Source organism: Protopterus annectens, chromosome 8.part0 (assembly GCF_019279795.1).
Source record: "Protopterus annectens isolate FY-2018-M chromosome 8.part0, PAN1.0, whole genome shotgun sequence".
Taxonomy (NCBI): Eukaryota; Metazoa; Chordata; order Ceratodontiformes; family Protopteridae; genus Protopterus; species Protopterus annectens.
The window spans coordinates 1,022,172,613-1,022,196,578 of record NC_056741.1 but is presented as its reverse complement, the minus strand read 5'-3'; the positions used below and the strand labels follow the sequence as shown (position 1 = coordinate 1,022,196,578).

The 23,966-nt window shown below is 39.9% G+C and overlaps 1 protein-coding gene across 1 annotated transcript in view; it reads right to left on the bottom strand.

Annotated features, from left to right (window-relative positions):
* PSMC4 (proteasome 26S subunit, ATPase 4) overlaps positions 1 to 23,966 on the bottom strand; it is a 643,785-nt gene that overhangs the window by 600,696 nt on the left and 19,123 nt on the right. Inside the window, exon 2 of the mRNA XM_044079358.1 lies at positions 6,692 to 6,790. Within this exon, the coding sequence (XP_043935293.1) occupies positions 6,692 to 6,790 (99 nt within the window). The remainder of the gene's footprint in view (positions 1 to 6,691; positions 6,791 to 23,966) is intronic.

Sequence of the window (23,966 nt, the reverse complement as noted above, 5' to 3'; positions counted from 1 at the left end):
CAGTCATTACATTTGGGTAATCTGCTGGCAGGTTGCCCTCAGTCAGCCTGATTAACAGTGTCTTGGGTCCTGCGTCAGTTGCTGTCTCCTCTTCCATGACGTGAGGTCGTCAGGGGTATAAAACATGCAGCTGATGCCATTACATCAGTTTTTCTTGCCCCAGATGTCAGGTGCCCCCCAAATGGGGAGCAAAATATATAAGTAATTAAAAATACAAAAATATACCTCTAAACAAAAGCAAATACACTAAAAAGGCTTTTAAGCATAGTAAAAGAAAGTAGAGGGTATAGTAAGAAAAACAGGGGGCTGGAGGGAGGGTAACCAGGACTGCAACAGTGAATACACTCGAACATCTACATTTATGGTAAGTGTACACAACAGTACTATGTTCTTCGCGTTTCACTGTTGCAGTCATTACATTTGGGTAGATTCCCAAAGCTATGGTTGGGAGGATGGATTTATACAGCTGCAGTCATTACATTTGGGTAGATTCCCAAAGCTATGGTTGGGAGGATGGATTTATACAGCATTAGGACCAGCAAGAAAGTCCTGCAAAACAGCAGTGGCAAAGCCAGCTTTAAATTTAGAGAAAATTGGCAAGTGATAATGCTTGGTGAAAATATGAACTGAACTCCAGGTAGCAGCTACTAGAATATCCCTGGTAGGAACACCTCTGAGAAAGGCTGTAGACGTAGATGCAGCCCTTGTGGAATGAGATCTGATCACCTGGGGGATGTTTTCCACGGTGCTTATAGCAGAAATGAATACAATGGCTTATCCATTTAGAAATGGTCTGTTTTGAAATAGCCTTCCCCTCTGCCCCTGCAGCAAATGCTATCAGCAGTTGTTCAGATTTTCTTTGAGATTTAGTCCTGTCCAAGTAGAATCCAAGTTGTCTGTGTACATCCAATGAATGCAGAATCCACTCCCCTTTGGTCTGTGGATTGGGAAAGAAAGTTGGCAAATGAATGGACTGATTAAGAGCCACACTGGATACCACGTTGGGCATGAAGGATGGAGTGGTCCTGAGTGACACCCTGTCTACATGAAAGATGATGAAAGGCTCCACAGCCATAAGGGCCTGTAATTCAGATATCTTTCTAGCTGAAGTGATTGCTAAAAGGAAGGCTGTGTTGTAATGAGCTGAAATGGCTGAGGCATGGATTTTAATGGAGGAAAAAAAGACAGGCCGTTGCGAAGCATCTCAGTTACGTATTGCAAAATCAGAGGTAAATTGGCCGCTGCTGTGCTCATCCCTTGAGATTGATTCCAGGCACAGAATCTTTTCCATTTGTCAGCATAAGATTTTCTAGTACTAGGTCTTCTCGCCTCCAAAATTACATCCATAACCGGTTTGCTGAGGGATGCTAAGGGGGGAAGTTAAATGATTAGCCAAGCTGCAAGACTCAATGTTTGGAGCCGAGGATGCAGAATTTTGTTCTCCTGCTGAGACAGTAAGGAAGTTGTCTGAGGCAGGTGCCATGGAGAAATTTGTGACACACTGCACATGAGTGGGTACCAGTGTTGGCGTGACCAGTCTGAAGCAATCAAAATAATTTTTTGGTTTGTCATGTTTGACTTTTAGTAGAACTCTGGAGAGCAGAGGCAGAGGGGGAAGGGGAAAGGCATAGCATCCACTTTCCAGGCTTTTTTGTGAGGAGTTCTTGAGCAAAATTTGTCCAACTGAGTTTCCATTCATGTGGGTCCATGAGATTTCTGCTTAGTTCGTCTACTAAAATATTCAGCTTTCCTGGCAGGAATTGAGCTAGTAATTGTACTTAGTAGTTCAAGGCTGTGTTCCACAATGCCATGGCTAGTCTGCAGCGGGAGAGGAATGTGTACCCCCCTGCTTGTTTATGTACCACATAACCATGGTGGTCAGTCTTTACCATTAGTGGTCTTGGATGAAGGTAGTCCTTGAAGGCTGTCAGAGCATTCTGTACAGCTAGCATTTCTGTTTGATTGATATGAAAGTGCATTTGAGTAGTTCAAGGCCGTGTTCCACAATGCCATGGCTAGTCTGCAGCGGGAGAGGAATGTGTACCCCCCTGCTTGTTTATGTACCACATAACCATGGTGGTCAGTCTTCACCATTAGTGGTCTTGGATGAAGGTAGTCCTTGAAGGCTGTCAGAGCATTCTGTACAGCTAGCATTTCTTTTTGATTGATATGAAAGTGCATTTGATTTGGGCTCCATTTGCCATGAATGCACTTCCCTGCCAAATGAGCCCCTCATGCACAGTCTGATGCGTTTGTAGTTAGGGTTTGGCAGCAAGGGGTGGTGTGAATGGCAGTCCCTTGCTTTGGTGGCAGGTCTCTGCCCACCATAGGAACTCTAGGCGCAGGCAAGGTACGATAGGAATCATTATTTCCAGGCTGTGACAATGTTGACTCCATAAACTTTTTAAGTACCACTGAAGTTTCCTCATATGCAGTCTTGCATATGGAATTAGAAGAATGCAGGAGGCCATGAACCCCAAGGCTTGCAGTATTTGTCTTGCAGACAGCAGGGTTTTAATGGCCACCTGTTTGAAGTAAGTCACTACATGAATTTGCTTTTCTGGCATAAGGAAAGCTATCTGGGCAGTTGTATTCAAGCTTGCACCCAGGAATGTAATTTTTTGAGAGGGTAACAGTTGTGATTTCTTTTCGTTTATGGTGTACCCTAGACAAGTCAGAATCCCTTTTACAAACGCCAGATGTTTTGGAAGAGTGGCCTGGTTTTCTGCCTGAATTAGACAATCATCCAGGTATGGATATATTTGAATATTTCTTTGCCTGCACTGGAGCCAGACACTTTGTGAATACCCTGGGTGCAGTAGACAAGCCAAAGGGCAGTGCAGAGAACTGATAATGCAAGTAGCCTGCTTTGAAGTGTAGGTTTCTTCTGCAAGATTCCCCGATTGGGATATGCAGGTAAGCCTCTTAAATCTACAGTTGCCAACCAGGCATCCTTGCCTAGCAAAGGAAGTAACTGGTGAAGAGTCAGCATCTTGAAGGTGTTTAGAGTACAGTAGACAGGTCCAGAATTGGACAACATGATTTGTCTTTTCTGGGTACCAGGAAAAGTCTGGAATAGAAACCTTGTCCCTTTTCCTCTTCTGGTACCGGTTGAATAGACCCCATGTTTAGGAAGGTACTTGTTTCTGAGCCTTTGCCCACTGATTTGGGGGCAGGTCTGGCCACCCGTTTGGAGTTGGCAATCAGAGGAGATTAGAAAGGACTAGAGAGACTGGATAAGCAATTCACAAAGAAACGAGGATATATGTAGGTCTCCCAAATATGCAACAAAATCTAGAACATTTAGGATTTTTGTTTGGAAATGTTTACATTGATATTTTTATACCCCAAGTAGACGTCAGAGTTTTTCTTCTGGTAGACAGCAAATGTTGGAGGTGTGACGGGGAAGAAAGAAGTAACTGGGAACATAAAATTTCTTTGAGTGCAGTGAGCTGGTGGACTTAAAGGATTCCCTGTGGGATGCATTGTCAGACATGCTAGGTGGGCAGACTGACATGAAGAGGGAGATGATTTTTCTGTAGGATACAGAATCGGAATTGCCTAGACATGGTAAGGCCTTGCTGTGTCCAATTACGGTGACTGACAAAAAAGCAGTTACAATGGGAATCAAAATCTAAATAAACTATTTTAGAAGTAGTGAATACAGTGACAGAGATAAAAACAACTGAAACAGAGCTCTTTAAAAAAAAAAAAAAAGGTAGGAGCAAACTACATAGGAAAAAAATGGGAAATGTGGGAACATACATACAGGGGAGGAATGAAGTTTAAAAAGAAGGCAGGACTTAATGAGCTATGTAATGTTTTGATAGTAGTGGCATATGCTGCTAATTATTGACACCAACATGCGGTGAAGTGGTGAGAATGCGGTAAACATGCACTTCCTCCAGTACTTGTTGGAAGGGGAAAAAAGTAATTGTACCATTATTAATCAGCATATCTACTGCTACCTCTGCCCACAGATGTATTTGGTGTTGTAGTCAGTATATATATATATATATATATATATATATATATATATATATATATATATATATAAAAAATCAATAAATAAACAAACTGTGGTTATTGTACGATGCTCGACATTTTCGGACCATTCAGAGATCCAACATCTCTTTGCAGAAAGCCATCAGATTCTTTCCCTGGGAGTCCTCCAGATTCTTTTCTTGTACTCGACGGAATAACTCTTTCTTTCTGCACTCATCTTGTCGGTGGGGGGGGGGGGTAACTGAAGACTTCCGACACAGAAGTGGCAACAAAGAATGGCGACAGTTAAGAAAAAACAACCACACCCGTTCATTATCAAGTGCGCACATTTTACGTGAGTTGTCTGTACTTTGACCAATCAAAGTACACTTGCCAGTGAACTTGCCAGTGATTATGGGCCAAGGATCTAAACAGTCGTGTGTGAATTGTGGAGGACTCCCGGGGAAATAATCTTACGACTTTCTGCAAAGAGATGTTGGGTGTCAGAATGGTCCGAAAATAGTGAGCAGAGTATGATAACCTCAGTCAACAGGTGTCCATATTTTATAATTCAACATGCTCTTTGTGTGTTGTTGACGATCTTAACTGGGGCTTATATCCTGACCACCCTGGAAAACCATGCTAGGCCTTACTCTCTGGTTAGGTCTTATTCAAGGAGAAATACGGTGTGTGTGTGAATATTTGTTATACTATACACATAAAACACACACACACACATACACATATATATATATATATATATATATATATATATATATATATATATATATATATATATATATATATATATATATATATATATACACATACACATATACACATATATATATATATATATATATATATATATATATATATATACACACACACACACACACACACACACACACACACACACACACACACACACATTTATATGCATGATGTTATTTTTATGAGAGAAATGTGTATATGCAAACATATATCTATATAAAGAGTGAGAGCAGCAACAGGGCTATCCACCCAGAGGTGTATAGCTTGGCTCTAGATGATTACCACTATTGAAGTGGCACCCCAACTCCATGTGCATAGATGGGAATAAGGGGTAATGGATTGATGAATACGTAGAATGCATGTGTTTATGTTATACACATTCTGATATGCTTGCATTTAGAAGACTGTTCCTCGAGCTGAGCAACTGCTGCCATTCATTGTACCTATTGATACGTTGTAGCTAGCTTGCACATTAGTTGCTCTGAGTTGCTGACTACTGTGTTTACCTGACACAGTAATATGACCTTTTTTTTTTTTTTTTGGGCAAGAAAGTGAGATGGCACGCTTGTAACCAGTGTCCGAGTTCAAGGTAGTGTTTTCATTTCTTAGGTACGTATTTTAATTATTTTACCACAAGGGTATATTAAAATATTTATCCCTGATCTTGCTTCAGGGTAGATCTTGTCTTTCATTTAAAGTTATTTTTTTATAGCTACAATACAAAAAACTTTTCCCGTTACAAAAAGTCCTCAACCCTTTCTGCTTCCTTTTCCTGTTTAGACTTGAGCAATGGTCATAATTAACTGCCTTTTCTTTGGTTATAGTACTGTTAAGCTGTTTGCCTTTAAGTTGAAGGATTGTTCCACAAAAATATGAAAATGTAAAAATCAAAGCTGTCTGAGAAGTGAGGGCTAGCTCTCCACACTTTTTCCTGAATGACCTTCTTTGAGGTCAAAACAGCCTTGGGGGTTGGTTATGAAATATCACAGAAAATGGTCCAGCACTAAAATGTAAGTTACTTAAGCCAAAGACTATTCCTCTTTTGTTTAACCTCCTTCCCAACTGTTTATCTTGCTTCACTGTCTCCAGCAGGAATCCATTTGCTACTATCAAAATAACAGTTATAGCTTTATCAGACTGATCTCCCCACACACAACTTCTGAGTTTAAGACTAATTACTAAGAGCACCTTATTTTTTTCCAACAAAGTAGGTCACTTCTACCTTTAAAAAGTGCAAGCCCCACATAATATGTACATAAAGTGAAAGTTAATGAATTTTACTTTGGCTATCTAGATGTTTTGACAGCAGATCCAAGGAAAAAATAGCCTTTCATGTTCAACACAGTAATAACAGAAACTCACAAAAAATCAGTTCTTGTAAACTGATTTTTTTGTGAATTTCTCATCCGCAGTGGTGCAGCGGTAGCATTGTTGCCTCACAGCAAGAGGTTCTCCCGTTCGATTCTCGGCTGGAGTGTGGGGAGTGCCTTCTGTGTGGAGTCTGCATGTCCTCCCTGCGGTTGGGTGGGCGTTCGAAAGACATGTGTAAATGGGCGTGCCTTCATTGAAGGTTGAACGTCGAGCTGGCACCTCAGCATTCGTCAAAATCTACTGCCAATCATTAGCGGACTCTAGTTCCGCTGTGCGACCTCTAACCGGGAAAAACCGAAAGACAACGGGAAAAACCGAAAGACAACAAAAACGGTGTTCGTGAACATTAAAGGCTATTTTTTCCTTGGATCTACTGTCCTGATGGTCTTGGGGAGGCGTGGTATCTAGATTTTATGACTGACCAGTACACCACAATACTCAATTTTAAAAGAGCATACTATGCCAATCTACTTAAGCAATTAACTTCTGTAAAAATCTAATCTCTCAAAAGATCTTCATTCAAAATCCTGTGGTCTACAGAAGAGAAAGCGTCAATACTTACTTTATAACGACTATAAAGGTCTTCTAGATCTTCAGGCTCGGGGTTCAGGAAAGAGAGTCCAGTATGTGGCCTGGAGTTCAACAGTACAGGTATTTCATCCTGAAAATAAGAACAACACTGGTAACCAAAACATAGTTCAATAACATCATTTAAAGACAACTGCTCCTTTAAATCTGCTTCACCTGATTAACAAGATAACTTAACAAAAATGTTACTATATGGGATAAACAATAAGCGTTCATTACCTCTTCATCCACCAATTTCCAATGCAGTCTTTTTTTTTTTTTTGCAAATTGAGTCTCACATTATCTGGGAATCCATCGCAGCCTGCACGACGTATGCGAAAACACCGACTGGGAAGGCAGTTGAGCAAACAAATAACTTGTTAAAACATAATTTGTGCTCTCAGAGGACTTAGCAGACGAGTGCATAAAATGAGACTGCTGATTGAGGGCTCACTGTCTGTTATTCTAAAAGTGTATTAGTTCTGGTTTAAGCACTTGGGCTTCAGGCCAGTTATTTTACATTAAGGTGGTTCGTGGTCTGCACTCTTGTGGGAGGAGAGGCTGGACTCTGCCCTTCTGAGCTGGGAATTTCTGGTTAAAGGCTTATAGTGCCTGCATATTTGAACTGTTTCTTACTGAAATTGGTACACCTTGTTTGCTGTAGCATAGACTAGATCCAGGCCTGCTGAATCTAGCTTTGTTTGTATGCTTGTCGTTTGTTTGCTTATTTCCCTGAAACGCTAATTCCACCTAAAACAAGGCATTTCAGCGCTTCTGTGGATCCCTAGTGATATCTGCATTGCTTACTGTACTTATTTCCTTGTTTCACTTGAAAGAAAGTTACTGTTTGTCGTTTCTGCATTTAAGTTACCTGTAAAACATTGCATTTAAGTTACCTGGCACTTGCTCACTAAAGCAATTATATAAGACAGCACTAAAAAATTAAAAGCACTACACCCTCACAAACTCCCCTTGAGTACCTTGTTCCCCATTGACCCTTTTTTTCAATTATAAAGGAATTCCCAGTACTATTCTAGCATGTCCAAAGGTCAGTTGTCAATCTCCTCTCCGGCCCAGCTGGTGAATCTGGGAATCATGAGGCAATGTTACAACTGCCTCATGTACACAGACAACCCTCTCCTCCTCCCAACAAATTCCAACACATGTGAGAGATGCAACCATATAGCCAAACTTGAGTCTAAGCTCTCTCAACTCAGTACTGGCGTAACCAGTCAGGAGGAGAAGGAAACCATACTCACTACAATTCCAGTTCTAGGTGCACGACAGCAAACCAAACACAAACACACAAAAACATACTCGGAGGCTCTAAATAAAAATCTGCCTAAGCAGCACCTCCAAAGCAGACACCCACGCAACCGCTACCCCAAAACAAAACACGTGCAACACATAGCTCACAAAGCCAGTATGCCGAACAGTCACAGCCCTTAAGGCTAAACAACACACCTGATACACATGTAATAGGTGACTATCGTCAGGCACACTAACATCCCGCTCACCAGGCTGAACAAGGAGAAGGTCATGGTGAGCTGCCTGTCATGCGCTAGGATCCGCCACATAACACCAGCACTCAGGTCACTCCAAGGCAAGTACAAATATGACTCAGTCATTGTCCATGCTGGTGTGAATGACCCGAGACATACCTCCCTGGACTACATGAAGAGACAGAGGAGCTCTCTGAGCATGTAGCCCAGGCCGGTATGACCCTGACCTTGAGTAGCATCTTACCCTCACCAAGAATGATGCCACAATATGAAGATAAGATGATCAATTTCAACAATTGGCTTAAGTATTGGTGTCATTCAAAGGGGATCCAATGCCTATCAGCCTGGGATGACATGCTCGACAAGCCACAATGCTTCACTAGGGACGGCTTGCACCAGTCACCCCCTGGGCTTCCAGATATTGGCAAAGGCTCTTGCTACCCCCATAGTGCCTTTTTTAGGCAAGGCTCAAAAGACAAACCCACCTCCATAGGTATTACAAGGGATAAGAAACTAAGAGTAATGCTACTCAACGCCAGAAGTCTAAACCTCAAGATGCATGCACTCGAAACTCTCCTTAGCATGGAGAACATCGATATCTGTGCAGTAACAGAAACCTGGTTCAAGTCTCCAAAGAGCACCCCAGCACTACCAGGTTATACCTCATACCATGCTTTTCGGCCCCAAAACTTGGACCAAACCACAAAAGGAGGGGGAGTATCAATATTCGTCAAAGATACCCACACCTCCAGGTTGGTGGCACAGTACGAAGCATCAGACACTATCCATGTGCAACTAACAATGGGTAAAACTGCCTTCCAGTTTTATAGCCTGCTACAGACCACCCTCCCAAACCCAGGAGCCCCACTCGGCCTTCCTGAGAACACTGGAAAATATGAAGGTGTCTCCAAACACCATTATATTGGGCGACTTTAACTACCCAAACATAGACTGGGAACATTACTCTAGCTCCAACACCCTAGCCCAAAGGTTCCTAGAAATTATAAACAAAAATGCTATGGAACAATTTGTTACCACTCCCACAAAAGAGGGGAAAACATACTGGACCTGGATCATCGCCAACATGGGGACTATGCTCCAGACCAGAAGTGTATCCCTCACTGGTAAGATCAGACATAAACTAAGCTCACTGGATATTCACATTCCAACCCCACCCCCTGCCCAGAAAACCACAGTGAAAAACTTCTCTAAAGCAAATTTCACACTCCAGAAAACCAAGGTGGAATCCTTCAAAGCCCCCGGGCCAGTGGAAAATCCGTCCCAGACCGCAGAATCCTTTATAAACGCATTCTATGAACACCTTCAGGAATGCATGGATCATGCAATCCCAAATAAAACCAAGACCCAATCCTCCAAAGGCAGACGTCCTGTCTGGTGGACCCCAGCCATAAACAAACTATACAATAGAAGGAGGAAGCTACTACATGATACAGCAAAATCCCAAAAAGGGAAGGCATCTCTGATCAGTATTAGCAAAATCTACGGGCACTCATAAAATCATCTAAGGCCAGCTTCGAGAGAAAAATTGCACAGGACACTAAGGATAATCACAAGGCTTTCTTTAGTTATGTTAGGAACCTGGGTGGGAATTCCCAGATATGCTCAGAATTAGTCCAAAATGAGAAAAAAAAAATACACCGAACCCACACACATTGCCAACATCCTATCTGACAAGGTTCAGTGCAAACCCCCCCCCCCAACAAAAGGGCAAATATCTATCCCAGCAGAGTGCTGCCCCCCTGACATCTCAGATGCTCGGGTAAGAGCCGCCCTTTACAAAGCAAAGAACACAGCATCTATGGGACCAGACGGTATCCTGGGCTGCGTCCTACATGAAATCCAAGAAGAGCTAAACCCAAACATAAAACTACTGTTCAACCTCAGCCTTACTACAGGATATGTACCCAAAGAGTGGCGTGCAGCAACAGTGGTGCCTCAACGGATCCTGGAAACTATCGCCCCATAAGCCTGACTAGCTTGGTCTGCAAAGCTATGGAAAGGATCATCATGGACCTCATAAATAAAGATATTGGGGACCTACAGACAATGGATCCTACCCAGTTCGGCTTTGTTAAGGGCAGATCCTGCCTCTTAAACCTGGTCGATTTCTTTGAAACAGCAAACTGGGCGCCATAACCGACTCTCCAGCCGACACAAGCATCCTCCAAAAGGGCCTCATAGAAACAGACAACTGGTGCCAGAGCCATGGCATCAAGCTAAACGCCAAAAAGTGTATGGTCATCCCCTTTGGCAAAAAAAGTGCCCACAAATTACCACATAGGTGGTAATCCATTAAGTACAGAAGAAGTAATTAGGGACCTGGGGACCAAAGTTGATAGCAATCTCTCATTTGACAACCACATGGCCAAAGTGGTTAGAAAAACATTTTATATAGCCTACCTAATCATGAAGGGATTCGCATCTAGATCAGGGGAGGTCCTCATCAGGCCCATAATGGAGTACAATGCCCCTTTTGGGATGTACCTTACCAGACACCTGCAGCAACTGGAAAGACCCCAAAAGTGCCTCACCAAGAGGATCAAAGGGCTCAAACAGATGCCATATGCTGCCCGGTTAAAGAAACTCCAGCTCTACTCAGTGGCATACCACCTGCTCAGAGGCAATCTGTGCCTGACATATAAAGCCATGTCCAACCCGGAATTAATGGACATGCTGCACCTCAGAAAATCCAAATCCCATCGAGCTACACGTTCGAGAGACTTGAACCTCAGCACTGAAATAAATAGGACATGCTGGAGGGACAGATTCATAACCCAGAGGCTCCCCTCACTCTGGAATAAAATCCCAGTCCAGGTTAGGCAGAGTCCCTCACTGACTCTCGTCAAGAGGAATCTTGATGAGTGGATGGGAGATCGTAGGTTTACCCCGGGTATCACTTCTGTGTCACTGTTAGACAGAGGCACAGTATACTAACCTCGAAAAAGGGCATAGCAAAATTAATTTAAAATGGGTGGCAAAAGCCAAACAAACACTCTCTGGCTAGGCTTATAAATGCCCCAGGGCAGATAGCCTAGTATGAACCTATGAACCTATGAGACAACTTCACATGTCAGAGAATATGTTAAGCAGGACAGTAAGGAAGGGGAAAAAATAGTTAACTACTTTGCCATGAAGATTTAATTCCCCATAAAAGTAAAGAGACTATAGTGTCAGTCTCCACAGACAGTTTGAGAAACCAGTGACAAAGTGTTACTATTAGAAGTAAAGGCATTGAAAAAGCATCTGAATGTAAAACGTATAAACCTTATACTACAAGAACATATAGGGCCGACTATATATTAGTTTGTATTTTTGTTTTGTGAATGCATTTAGTGCCCTGGGGTGTTTAATAGCGGAATTACATTTCTGGCAGTATATTCAGCTTGATGATTTGTTTTCAACTATATTTTCTCACATTATAACATCCTTTGAGAAAGCAGAAGTGGCTTGGTTTGTTCATCATTGTTAGGATCTACTTTTAAGGTATTCACACATACTTGATTTGCATTTTCAAAATTCTCACCCACAAGGAGTTTCTACAATGAAAAATCCAGACATGAACATTGACTCTGAGCCTCCTGTTAATGTGCCTCTGAACACTGTTTCCTCAGATCTATTGCCGTCTTTATCAGCGACCAGTACCCAGAAGATTAACCATACAACATACAATAATCAACCCTCCTATTCTTCAGTGGTCACGAGTGATGCCCATTGCTCCAATGATACACCTCCGCCCAACCAGCAAGCTGCCGCCCCCTTTTTTTCTGCAGGGGCAAGACCGAAGGAGTCTGCTCCCACAATGAACACTTTTTTACCATTTCCAGTGAAGGAACGAGTGGGGTGGCGTGGTCGCTCTCACAGCAGAGGACCAAGAAAAAGAAAAGGCTCCGAAGAAAGGTATCTTGCATCAAGGAAACAGCGAAACTGAACTCCCTTATATATAATGTTTCAACATACAGTTTATCTGACTCAGATGTTTCTCTTTTAGAGAAAGGTCTTAACTTTATACCTTCTCAAACAAGCTCCCTTAATGATGTTCTGGTTGATCTAAGACTGTTCTGTCGCAATGTTTCTCTTAAGGTTTTGTTCAAGAATAACAGTGCAGTTAACACCAATGACGTCAAACATTTCTTTAGAGCAAAGAGCAGTTTTATACCTAATATGCCACATAATGTTGAGAATTTTAAAAATGTGTGAATCTGATTTCTATAGTTGGTTTGCTCAACATAAGAAAAGATGCTGCTTTTTTAACATGTCTAAAGCAGAACAAGATTCGTTATTATCTCTAAAAAGGAATACTGACATCATTATCAAACCAGCTGATAAAGGTGGAGCTGTAGTCATAATGAACTCTGTAGACTATGGTCTAGCTATGCTGGATCTTTTATCAGAAGATTCTGTCTATGAGAGAATCAGTAATATGAAATGTCAGAAGATCATTAAAACTGTACATGCTGACTTATTTGATCTTTTGTTAGGGGGACAGATTAGCTGTGAATTGTACGAATATCTTTTTATAGAATATCCTGTCATTCCCTTGATTAAAGGTCTACCCAAGATACATAAGGGCCTTAGACCGATACCTATGAGACCAATAGTCTCAAGTAATAACTGGGTAACCTGTACCATCTCTTCTTTTGTAGAGAGTATCTTAAGACCTTTAGTGGACCGTATTCCACATATTCTAAGTGACTCTTACCAACTAATTGAGTCCCTGAAAGAACATGATTTTAAGAGCAATGATGTACCCTTGTTACTAGTGACAATGGATGTTAAAAATCTTTTTACCTGCATCCCCAATGAGCTTGGGCTTCAGGCGATCGATGAAGTTTTGGCTACTTTGTCTGGTTACAGTAATAATAGGATGATCCTTATTCATTATCTCCTTGATGTTATACTTAACAACAATGTTTTTCTGTTCCAGGACCAACTTTATTTGCAAAAATGGGGGGTTGCCATGGGCACCCCCTGTGCAAATAGTTATGCCAATTTGGTAGTGTATAACTGGGAACAAGAACATCTATTTAACCATCCAGTTTTTAAAAAAGTGAGAATTTACAAAAGATTTGTGGATGACGTCCTTTTTGTATGGGATGGCACTGAGTCAGATTGTATCAGATTTGTTAATGAATTGGAAAATACTTCTCCTTTTTTAAGATTCACAGTGGAGACTTCCTATGCTAAGATACATTTTTTAGATCTACAATTACAATTTAAGGATGATAGGATTATCATGTCTTTATATAGGAAGCCAACCTGGAGGAATACACTGCTACACTTTAGTAGCATGCACCCGAGGTATACCTTTGAAGGAATAATATCTAGTCAATTGCATAGAATCTTCAGAATCTGCGAACATAGTGACTCTTTAGAGAGAGAAATAAATACATTAGAGGTTTTGTTTAGGGAAAGGGGTTACCCCCCCCTAAGATGTTTACAGAATGTAAACAGCGATTCAGACAAGTTTTATGATCCTGGTGGTACTGCTGTTGTCAGAAATACAGGTGGCAACAAGAAATATATTGCAGTTAAAGATAAGTTTACAGATAAACTAAGTTATGTAACCAATTTTACTAGTGACAGTTTCAATTTAAATAAGATCATTATTAGAAACTGGAATGTGTTGGTCACAGATACTTTTATAAGAACTATAGTTGGAGAATATCCTAGATTTAGTTATAGAACTTCTCAGAACATGAAAGAAATTCTCTGCTCGGTGTATATATCTCCATCTAATAGTACTGTTTATGAAAAATTGGGTACCTTTCCATGTGGTGGATGTTCAATGTGTCCATTTATTTCAAAAAAGACTAGCTTTATACATCCCGAAGGCATTTTTTCCTTTATTCCAAGATTCTTTAGTGATTGCAACAGTAGCAATTTGATATACCTAGCTACGTGCAATCTATGTGACGCATTTTACGTCGGCCTAACCAAGAGACGGTTACGTGACAGGGTTTATAACCATTGTTATGATATCAGGAAAGAGAAAGACTCTAATGCCCTAGCTAAACATGTCATGGAGCATTCTAATCATACTTTTGGTTTTAAAGTATTGGAAATGTTGCCTTTAAATCCTAGAGCAGGAGATAATAATAACCAGCTAGCCATCAGAGAACTGAAATGGATTTTTATTTTAAAGGCGCATATGACCCCAGGTATTAACTTTACAGTATCTGTTAAACCTATTTTAGATAACCGGAAGAAATATTGAATATCTAATGCGTGTATGTTGTCTGAAATTTGGTTTAATTAGATAATAAACTATTTTTATTTTAAAAAATGTTTGTACACACTATTTCATTTTTATTTTGGTGGCTATGATGATATAGCTATTTATTTAGTTTAAAAAATTTTTTGACGTTGAGTCATTCATTGGATTCTTTGGTTTTAATGGCTTTGTTTTTTAATTCACATTTTAGGAAGTTTCGTTGTGGTTTGATAGTATAAATATTGTGTTTTTGTCCTTAGTGGTCATTTAAGCTGTTTAGAATAGGGTTTGTGCTCATTTGACACTGACCTTGAACGCCAACTTGTGTTGGCGTCGTGCGCTACTTTTTGACTTTTTTAGCAGTCTAGCAGTTGTGCATTTCTTTTTAACAGGTTTGGATATGGTTGCAGTTCATCTGCCGGGTATCTTTGTGCATAGGTTTTGCCACGTAGTTGTATGTGGTAGCGGTAGGTGTTTGGAGAGTATCATATGAGTGAGCAGCCAGCTTTGGCTGCCAGATGACGTGAATACAGATGTCTCTGGTCTTGGTTGTTTTCGTTTTGCTTTTGGGCAATGGTTGAAATGCATGGGCGATGCTTTATATGGTGAGTAGTTTCGCTACTACATATTTTGTTTTTGCCTTGAGATTTTACTAATTATTTTTTAATTATGTTGTGGTTTAGTGACACTGTCGGATGAGGCTTGGGTTTTGAGAGTCTGAGCTCCGATGGTTGTTTGATGCTTGTTTGTAGTCTGTCTGGATGTTTTAATGATATTCTTTCAGTATTAATGTTTAAAAGGGCACTTTACTTTCTGAGTCGCTTTGATTCCATGATACTGTTATACGCTGCTTTAGGTTTAAGCGGTGGTTCCGCCTGCTTTTCTAATGTCCAATGGATTTTAATGTGACATTATGTATTTCTTGCTATTGTTAGTTTTTATCTTTGGTATAATAACAACTGAAATCTTGATTATAGGGCTGTAACAACACTAGGTTAAACGAACATGGAGTCATGTTACATTTTGTATATGTGACTGGAAAACTGCTAGCTAACATTGATTGGTTTTAATTTATTTAAACAAAATTGTCTTAATGTTGCAATGTTTTTGCCATATTATAGATGTGTGTTATTTACCTAATGTATTATACCTAAAGAATACTGGATATTTTTGTCACTGAATGATTCTTGAGATAGAATTTTCACCATTTGTTTAAAGTTGGGTCATCGCCGTTTTAATTACAATACAAATTGTTTTAATTAATGGTTAATTGAGACCTGTTTTTTTGATTTTCCCGCTAAAAAGTTAAGTATAAAAACAGTTCATTTGCTTTTATTATTTACACCTGATGAAGCGTAGTGTATCTACGTGAAAGCGCTTGTGTGGTTTTATGGAAAAATAAAGAACGTTTTTACTTGACTTTTCCGTGTGGTGACTCCTGTTTGGATCTACTATTGGTATGTCAGAGAATATGTTAAGCAGGACAGTAAGGAAGGGGAAAAAATAGTTAACTACTTTGCCATGAAGATTTAATTCCCCATAAAAGTAAAGACAGACTATAGTGTCAGTCTCCACAGACAGTTTGAGAAACCAGTGACAAAGTGTTACTATTATTAGAAGTAAAGGCATTGAAAAAGCATCCGAATGTAAAACGTATAAACCTTATACTACAAGAACATATAGGGCCGACTATATATTAGTTTGTATTTTTGTTTTGTGAATGCATTTAGTGCCCTGGGGTGTTTAATAGCGGAATTACATTTCTGGCAGTATATTCAGCTTGATGATTTGTTTTCAACTATATTTTCTCACATTATAACATCCTTTGAGAAAGCAGAAGTGGCTTGGTTTGTTCATCATTGTTAGGATCTACTTTTAAGGTATTCACACATACTTGATTTGCATTTTTTCATTCCCTTTTGAGGCTGTAATGTACACGGGTACACAAGAAATACTAGAGCACTGCAGCAGTACTGTTCAGTTAAACTAATTTATGTGACTTTAGCAAAACCTGGTATATCAGATATGTGACTGAAAGTCAACTACAACCTTGAAAGTGGTTATTCCCCCCTCTAGCTGAGGCTGTGCATCCACGTAGCATACAACTTGGGTGATGTGGTGGGTAAAGCTTCCGGAGAAACATTTTGTTTTAATTATGTAATTACTGTCAGATAATACATAAATCTGGGATACTTCATTTTCATAGCCGTTTCAGAAACCCTTGAAATACTTCTACCTCTTCACCATCATGTTTTACTTTAAATATGCTTACTGCACTTGTCAATAAACTGACAATGTAGTGATACACAAAACAATAACTAACTATAGAAAGTATGTCCAGTGTATTTTTTTTTTTTTTTTTACTCTAGGACTTTAAAAAAAAATTACTTTCACTGAAGTTTACATTCTGTGATGTGGGTTTTCATTTGAAGTATTCCTCGGTACAGTTTTTCTTTTCCTGTTAAATCCCATACACTCTCTACACACATTTTACTTACCATGATGAAATGTACATATTATGCATACGTATACATTACACACACACACAAAACTACCTGTTCTGGTGATGGCAGTGATGATAGCTAAAGTCACAGCAAGACTTCAGCATCCCCAGCAGTAGTACTTCTTTCTGCGAGATCCTTGTACATTCAAGTTCACCTGAGAATGCACAAGTAATAACCTCTCCAATATGCCCTTCACTTGCTTAGGATTATCCTCCCAGGGGGACGTTCATGGGACGCACTTAAGTATCCTCGTAGAATGCTCAAATCACTTCAACCAAACTCCTCTCAACATGAAGAGGGTATACTGTATTCCAAGACCGTCCCAGACTGTAGAGTTCCCATTAACATGAATGCATATATCCAGTGACTGGACCACACTCATGCAGCTTTTAAATAGACAAACTAATCCTCATGATCAATGCCCAAAAGTAAGGAAGAGGACACATACAGACAAGTAAATGGACAGCTTCACCACCACATCGTGGTGCAACACATACAATACCGAACCTGTCCTTAAACGATATGAGAGAGAACAATAACATTTTGCAATAGTAAAACTCCCATTTGAAAACTGCTAGAGGACAATAAATCACACAAACACAGCCTAGAAAATCATAATAAATATTTTAACAGAATACCCCAAAAAATACTACAAAAAAGGGTCTGCGGTACATTAAAAATGCTTTCACAAGGTGGGGGAACACAAGACACCTATACAAAATAGACTTCAAAAGGGGAGAAAAAAGTACAGATGCAAAACACACAATGTACATGGCCTTTTACCCCATACCATGAAACCTTGCCATGAAACCTCCCCATGAAAAAAAAAAAATAGTAAAAAGGGTTGAAAAATCAAATGGAGTCCAAATTGATCCAAATCACAAATCCACCTTTCTCGTATCCTCACTAAATGGCACCATCATATCACCAGATTTACACACTAAACTCCTAGGTGTCATCACTGACGACAAGCTCAAACTAGACCTCCACATACTTCATTCTATAAAGAAAACACACCAAAAACTGGGCATATTATACAGAAACAGCAAATTCCTAACCTCCAACTATAAACTACTGCTAGCCCAATCCCATCTCCTCCCCACCCTCCTCTATGGCTCCACTCTATTTTCCAATTTACAATATAACCTGCCGACAAAACTTGACCAAACTTATAACAAAATTGCTAGATTTGTCACCAGCAGCCCCTATAAATCCCATCACTGTTCTGCTCTCAAAAAACTACATTGGCTCGAATTCCCACACCTTCTGACCAAATGTCAGTTGATACAAGCTTTCCGAATTCTTCAACTCTGTCCAACCTGCTCCTGGTACACCCCTCCCTGATCCCTGTGCAGCTCTTTCTACAAGTCTATAAACCAAATATTAACATAGGTTAAATACTTTATAAACACTCATCTCCCTTACTTGGAATAATCTTCCATCTCCCTTATTTGGAATAATCTTCCATCTCCCTTATTAGAAGTCATACCTCTCTTCCTAACTTCAAACATGACCTTATTTTGTACTTCCATGACAACCCTATATGTACCTGTAACCATCCTACTTCACTCCCTTTCCATATTCCCATTTCTCCACTAGACTTGTTAAGACCTTTTTCCTCTTTCTTATCTTACTTTATTCAATCTGCTTTTCTTTCTATACCCGCCCTCTTTATATAATTTACTTTATCCTACTGCTCTTTTTTCCTCCTTCCTCTAGATCACTTCATTCCTCCTCTACTCCTATCTTCTTTTGCACTTTCCTTCTTCTGACCTTGTATATAGCTATGTACTATTCCTTGGATTACATTAATTTTTCTTATCCCTTGTATCCATAAGTTTGTTTTGCTCTTTATATTGTTACCTTGTTTCTATCTGTATGTATTTGTAGGTTTTGTTCGGGGCTTTTCCCCTCGGGTCTCCACTGAAAATGGGTAATTTCTTACCCAGTTGGACTAACCCGGTTAACAAATGTGAAATAAAATAAATTAGCTAGATTGCCATTAACAAGGCATTTTGACAACACACTCATCTGAACAATGGCATAAACTAATCCTGGCTAGTGGCACCAAAAAAATTATGGTCAAATGAACAAGGAATGAAACTATGAGGGTCCACAAACAAAAACTACTGTACCAGGCATAGCAACAAGTCAGCTGTGAAAAACCATGCCATCAGAAGTCTTAAACAGTTCAGTGCAGCAGCACAGTTCTTACCATGGCAAATAAGCAGTGGACCTGTACTGGAAAAGGAATATAGATGTGGATTCGATGAATTTTATTTTACACAGAGTATACTAATACAGCAAGTGCAGTTTTCTAGCAGACTTCAGTGACCTTGCTTGGAATTAAAAATTACTGCTGTATTAAAATGAAATTATAGTATGCTGCTATTTGCTGCTCTATTGAGCTTTCTCTAGTTTTCCATTGCTATAAAACAAGGGTTTTTCCTTTTTCCACGGTTATAAACATGCCCCGTTTAAACCAGATCTGACTCTGCTGCTGAAGCCAAGACCACCAGGTTAAATGACTCGCTGGATTTCCTTAATACTGAATATACTAATAATGCCTGCACTGCTTCTAGCTGATTTTAGCAACCTTGCATTGAATTTATATTTACTATTTCCACCTTTGTTGAAAGAGCAAAATTGACTAGCTCTAGACTGGTCTCATACCTGATGCAAAAATCTGGTGCATTATTATTTGGTATGCTTTGAGGAGTTTAACTGCTTCCATGGATATAAAAAGGACATTTTAGCATGATGTTGTGCTTGGCTCCAAACCACCTCAAAAGTGTACAGTACTGATGCAGCCATATTGACCTACATCTGTACTTGCATCTCCTCCCAGACCTTGTTTAGTCAAAGTCACTAGCAGAATTTGTAAGTAACCTCATCATAGCTCTCAACCTTCCATCTCTAAAATGAGGAACATTCACCTTCATAATGTGGAACAAATGGGCAAAATGTGGAACACATACTAATGGCTTACTAGCAACTTTAATACGAATTTATATTTACCACGGATTTCACTTAAAAAAATTCCTAACACTGAATGTGTGAGACTGTTTCGATATGGAACTTCGAGGAACATGAACTTTTTAAGACTCCAAATGAGGTACGTTCCTCATAATGAGGTACACTTGAGGAGGTATGATCCTCATCTGCCTACAGCTGTTCAACAAGCCAGTGTGTGCACTTGGATTACTGTTTAGTCCTCTAAACTGCTCTCAAGTTGTTACCATTTGTCAATATGCACCCTTTGTTTGCAAAGAGTGGTACAAGCTACAACTGCTCTGTAAATTTAACCTACATTACTTTCAACAGCTTAGACTGTGCTTTCCACCTTATATCATATTATTTAGCTACATTTAGTTATTCTGTGTTAGTGCATCCCTTCACAGATCACCCACTTTGTTACATCTTTCCAGCAACTAGCACATACAACTAACCATAGTTTATTCCGTGCACTTAATTCCTCTAATCACTGGACACAAAAACAAAAGAGAGGGTCAGTCCAGTTGTTTCCCCTTCTCTTTCCAGCTTCTTAGTACTTGATGTCTTAAAACAGGGTAGCAACTGCCTTATGCTCAAAGAAACACTTGGTCAACAGCAATTTTATCCATTTCTGTGAGAAGGAAAAATTTAACAAATGTGGATACTTACCCCACAAAAAAACAAACACATGCAGTGTGAGCAGCATACATTTCACCACAATCTAAACAGAATCATGTTAAAATGTCTTGTGCCGAGAAAATTATAGAAAGCTTTATCCTAAATCTAGAAAAACTAGATCACATTGCAAATCCAATCCCCATCTCCTTCATGAACACTTGCATCCAATCTCTTCAACTCTACTACTCCAAACCACTGTAACAAAAATGTATTTGTGATAGGTGATGTGGCACAGTGGTGCAAAGAGTAGCACCACCACCTCACAGCAAGAGATTCCCCAGTTCAGTTCTCAGATGGGGTGCCTTCTGTTTAGTCTCTCCATTTCCTCAGTTTTAGTACATTTTCTTTTTCTGTCACTCTCAGCACTGTGGCTTCTTCTTGTATTCCAAGGACCTGCAGTAGGTGAATCAGGGAATCAAGTACTTGTAGGTGCAAAGGTACGTGTGTGATACAGAAGAAAGACCTGGCAACCTACTTCTGTTTGCCCCTTTGCTTATAAACTCCATTTCTAGTACTGGCTGCCCACAGGATCACTCTAGTAATCAGCTAGAACATGTAACAAAGAAACGCTATAAAATTAGGCATACAACTTCTCCTCTAACTAGGCTAGAGTAAGGTGATTTGACTTTCAGGTGTCAGGATGTCTGACATCACGGGCTAAGGACTCCTTCACCTGACAAATACGGATGATGGCACAGTAGTAATCACCATGGAAGTGAATTACCTGGAAAGCAAATACCCCTAAAGAGACATGCAGAAAAAAAAACCTCTCCATGCATTTGACAAATGCAAGCAAGACACTGGTGCTAAGTGGAATCCTTCCTTCTGCAAGAATGATGCATAGATACAAAGAAAAAGAGAACTGGTTTCAACAACTGGTGAAATAGGCTGTTTCATTCCACATGGTAAGAGATGCTTGACCGTCCAAATTGCTGCACCAAAAAAGAGGTTGCAAACTTGGCCTGCACCTCATATTCCAAGGCATCCATAGCACTTTTTTTTTTTTTTTTTTGTAGACAGAGTCCAGCAAATGGACACTCCAGCATAACAAACATATCAAATCTAAAACTAGATCACATTAAAAAGACAGCTCTGCTCAATATAAGAATTTCCAAAGTGCCCAGTTTTCAGGCTCTCCTACATATGGAACACATCCACATTCGTAGAATTACGGACACATGGTTTAACTTTTCTCCCTTCAGAGCAGAGTTTTGAACTAGCCATGTGTTTAGGCCTGAATACAACTGTGTGGGCATACCTATACTTAAGGACTGTAGCACCTCTGAACAGATTCCCAGAGACCCACAAACAAATTCCTAATAACTCTAAACATGTCCGTCCATCAGCTTTTAGCATGTTGCATGACACCCTCTATGCTCCCCGATAATCATGACTTGCTGTTAAGTACTCAATAGAATCCCTATAAACAGAAACACCACAACACTGAAAGATAAATCTCTTCTAATGTAGGGAATGCTCAGAAGAGGTTTTTAAATTTAATAAACAAATATTTATAACAGACTAAAACTAAGGGACTTGCCAACAAAATCTCCAAAGCCTCCAAGTATAATATCTTGGACTTCAAGGATTTCAAACATAATAACCTCATCACAGTTTACGACAAAGCTTCAAAATTCATTCCTGGCAGCATTAGCACCCCTGCCTACACAGGAAGTAGCTTCATTGAGTTCTACGCCAAATTCAGATAAATGCATATAGCCAGCAGTCACAGTGAGAACAGAGTCTAATGAGAAATTAAAAAGCAGATTGTCCGCCAACATTTACAATAAAGAAAAAGATTCCTTAAATAACACAACTGATCTAAAAACCTTCACATCAAGGATATTATGAGAAATATTACTAACCTTGAAAAATATAAGGCCTACTATAGCAGCCCATGAATGTAGGTTAACATGTGAAGTCAAGGACAAGTTACAAATCCTTCTTCAACTATGTTAGGAACAATGTCAAACATTGCTCTGAACTTATTCAGAATGGTACCACCTATTTGGACCCAACAGACATTGCCAATATACTATCAATTACATTCAGTGCTAAATGTTACCCCAGAAACTTCATTCTGAAATCCAGATATCTCCAAATCCTTTAAATCCTCCTGTTACAGAGGAACATGTACTGAATGTGCCTTCCAAGATCTAAATTACCTCTACCAGGAAGAGACTCATACCTTTTAACTGTCCAGATTTTTGCAGAATGTCCAAACTTGTGCCTCATATTTTTGGTCTGTTCTTTATGAAATTGGTGGTTTTCCAGGAAATCACAGAGGAATGAAGTCACTAAATAATGACAGATTAGTTTCAGAAAATATATCCTTAAGAAAATGCATACTAATGCAAAACCTGTTATTCTAGCAACTTTCTATAAGAGCAATATTTATGTCCCTATTTTTGCCCCCTCCCGACAATTATATTTGGCTCTGTCCAGATTTCTTGTGCTAAGAGGTTGAGAGGAATAATGGAGCCTAACAACATAACTGGCTGATCAAACAGTAATAAGAATGACTGAATACACTCCTCAAAATAGTTTGACTTAAGTTTGACACTCGACAATAGTGAGGTCTCTCCACAAGGAAGGCCCTACTGCTGACAGACACATTAGCAGAGCCATAGAAGTGACCCCTGGGGTGAATTTCCCCATTTCCCATCCAATCATCAAGATTTTTCTTGGAGTGCTAATGAGGAGCTCCGTTTGACATAGATAGGTAGTCTGTTCCAGAGTATGGGAAGTCTCTGGGACAGGAATCTATCCCTCCAGCATGTTCTGTTTATTGTGGTGACAAGGTTAAGGTCCCTAGAGCGTGTAGCTCAGAGGGACTGGGATTTCTTTAAGTGGAGCATGTCCAACAGCTCTGGGTTTGACATAGATTTGTATGTTAGGCAGAGATCACCCCCAAGTAGGCGATATGCGATGGAGTAAAGCTGTAGTTTGAGACTGTCTGCATAGGGCATCTGAGGCCACCAATCCTCTTTGTGAGGTATTTCTGTGGTCTTTCCAGTTGTTGTAGATGTCTTGTGAGGTACATACCAAAAGGGGCATTGTACTCTATAATGGGTCTAATGAGTGATGAGTAGAGGGGAACAATGACCTCTCTTTTTCTGGATGAGAATCCTTTTGTGATGAGATGAGCCACGTAGAAGGATTTCCTGACCACTGTGGCGATGTGATTATCAAAGGTGAGACTACTGTCCACCTGTGTCCCAAGGTCTCAATCACATTTTCGGCATTAAGTAGACTACCAGCTATGTGGTAGTTCATGGGTGCAGAGTTTTTACCAAAGGGGATGACAACACACTTTTTGGCATTGAGCTTCAGGCCATGGCTTTGACACCAGGTATCTGT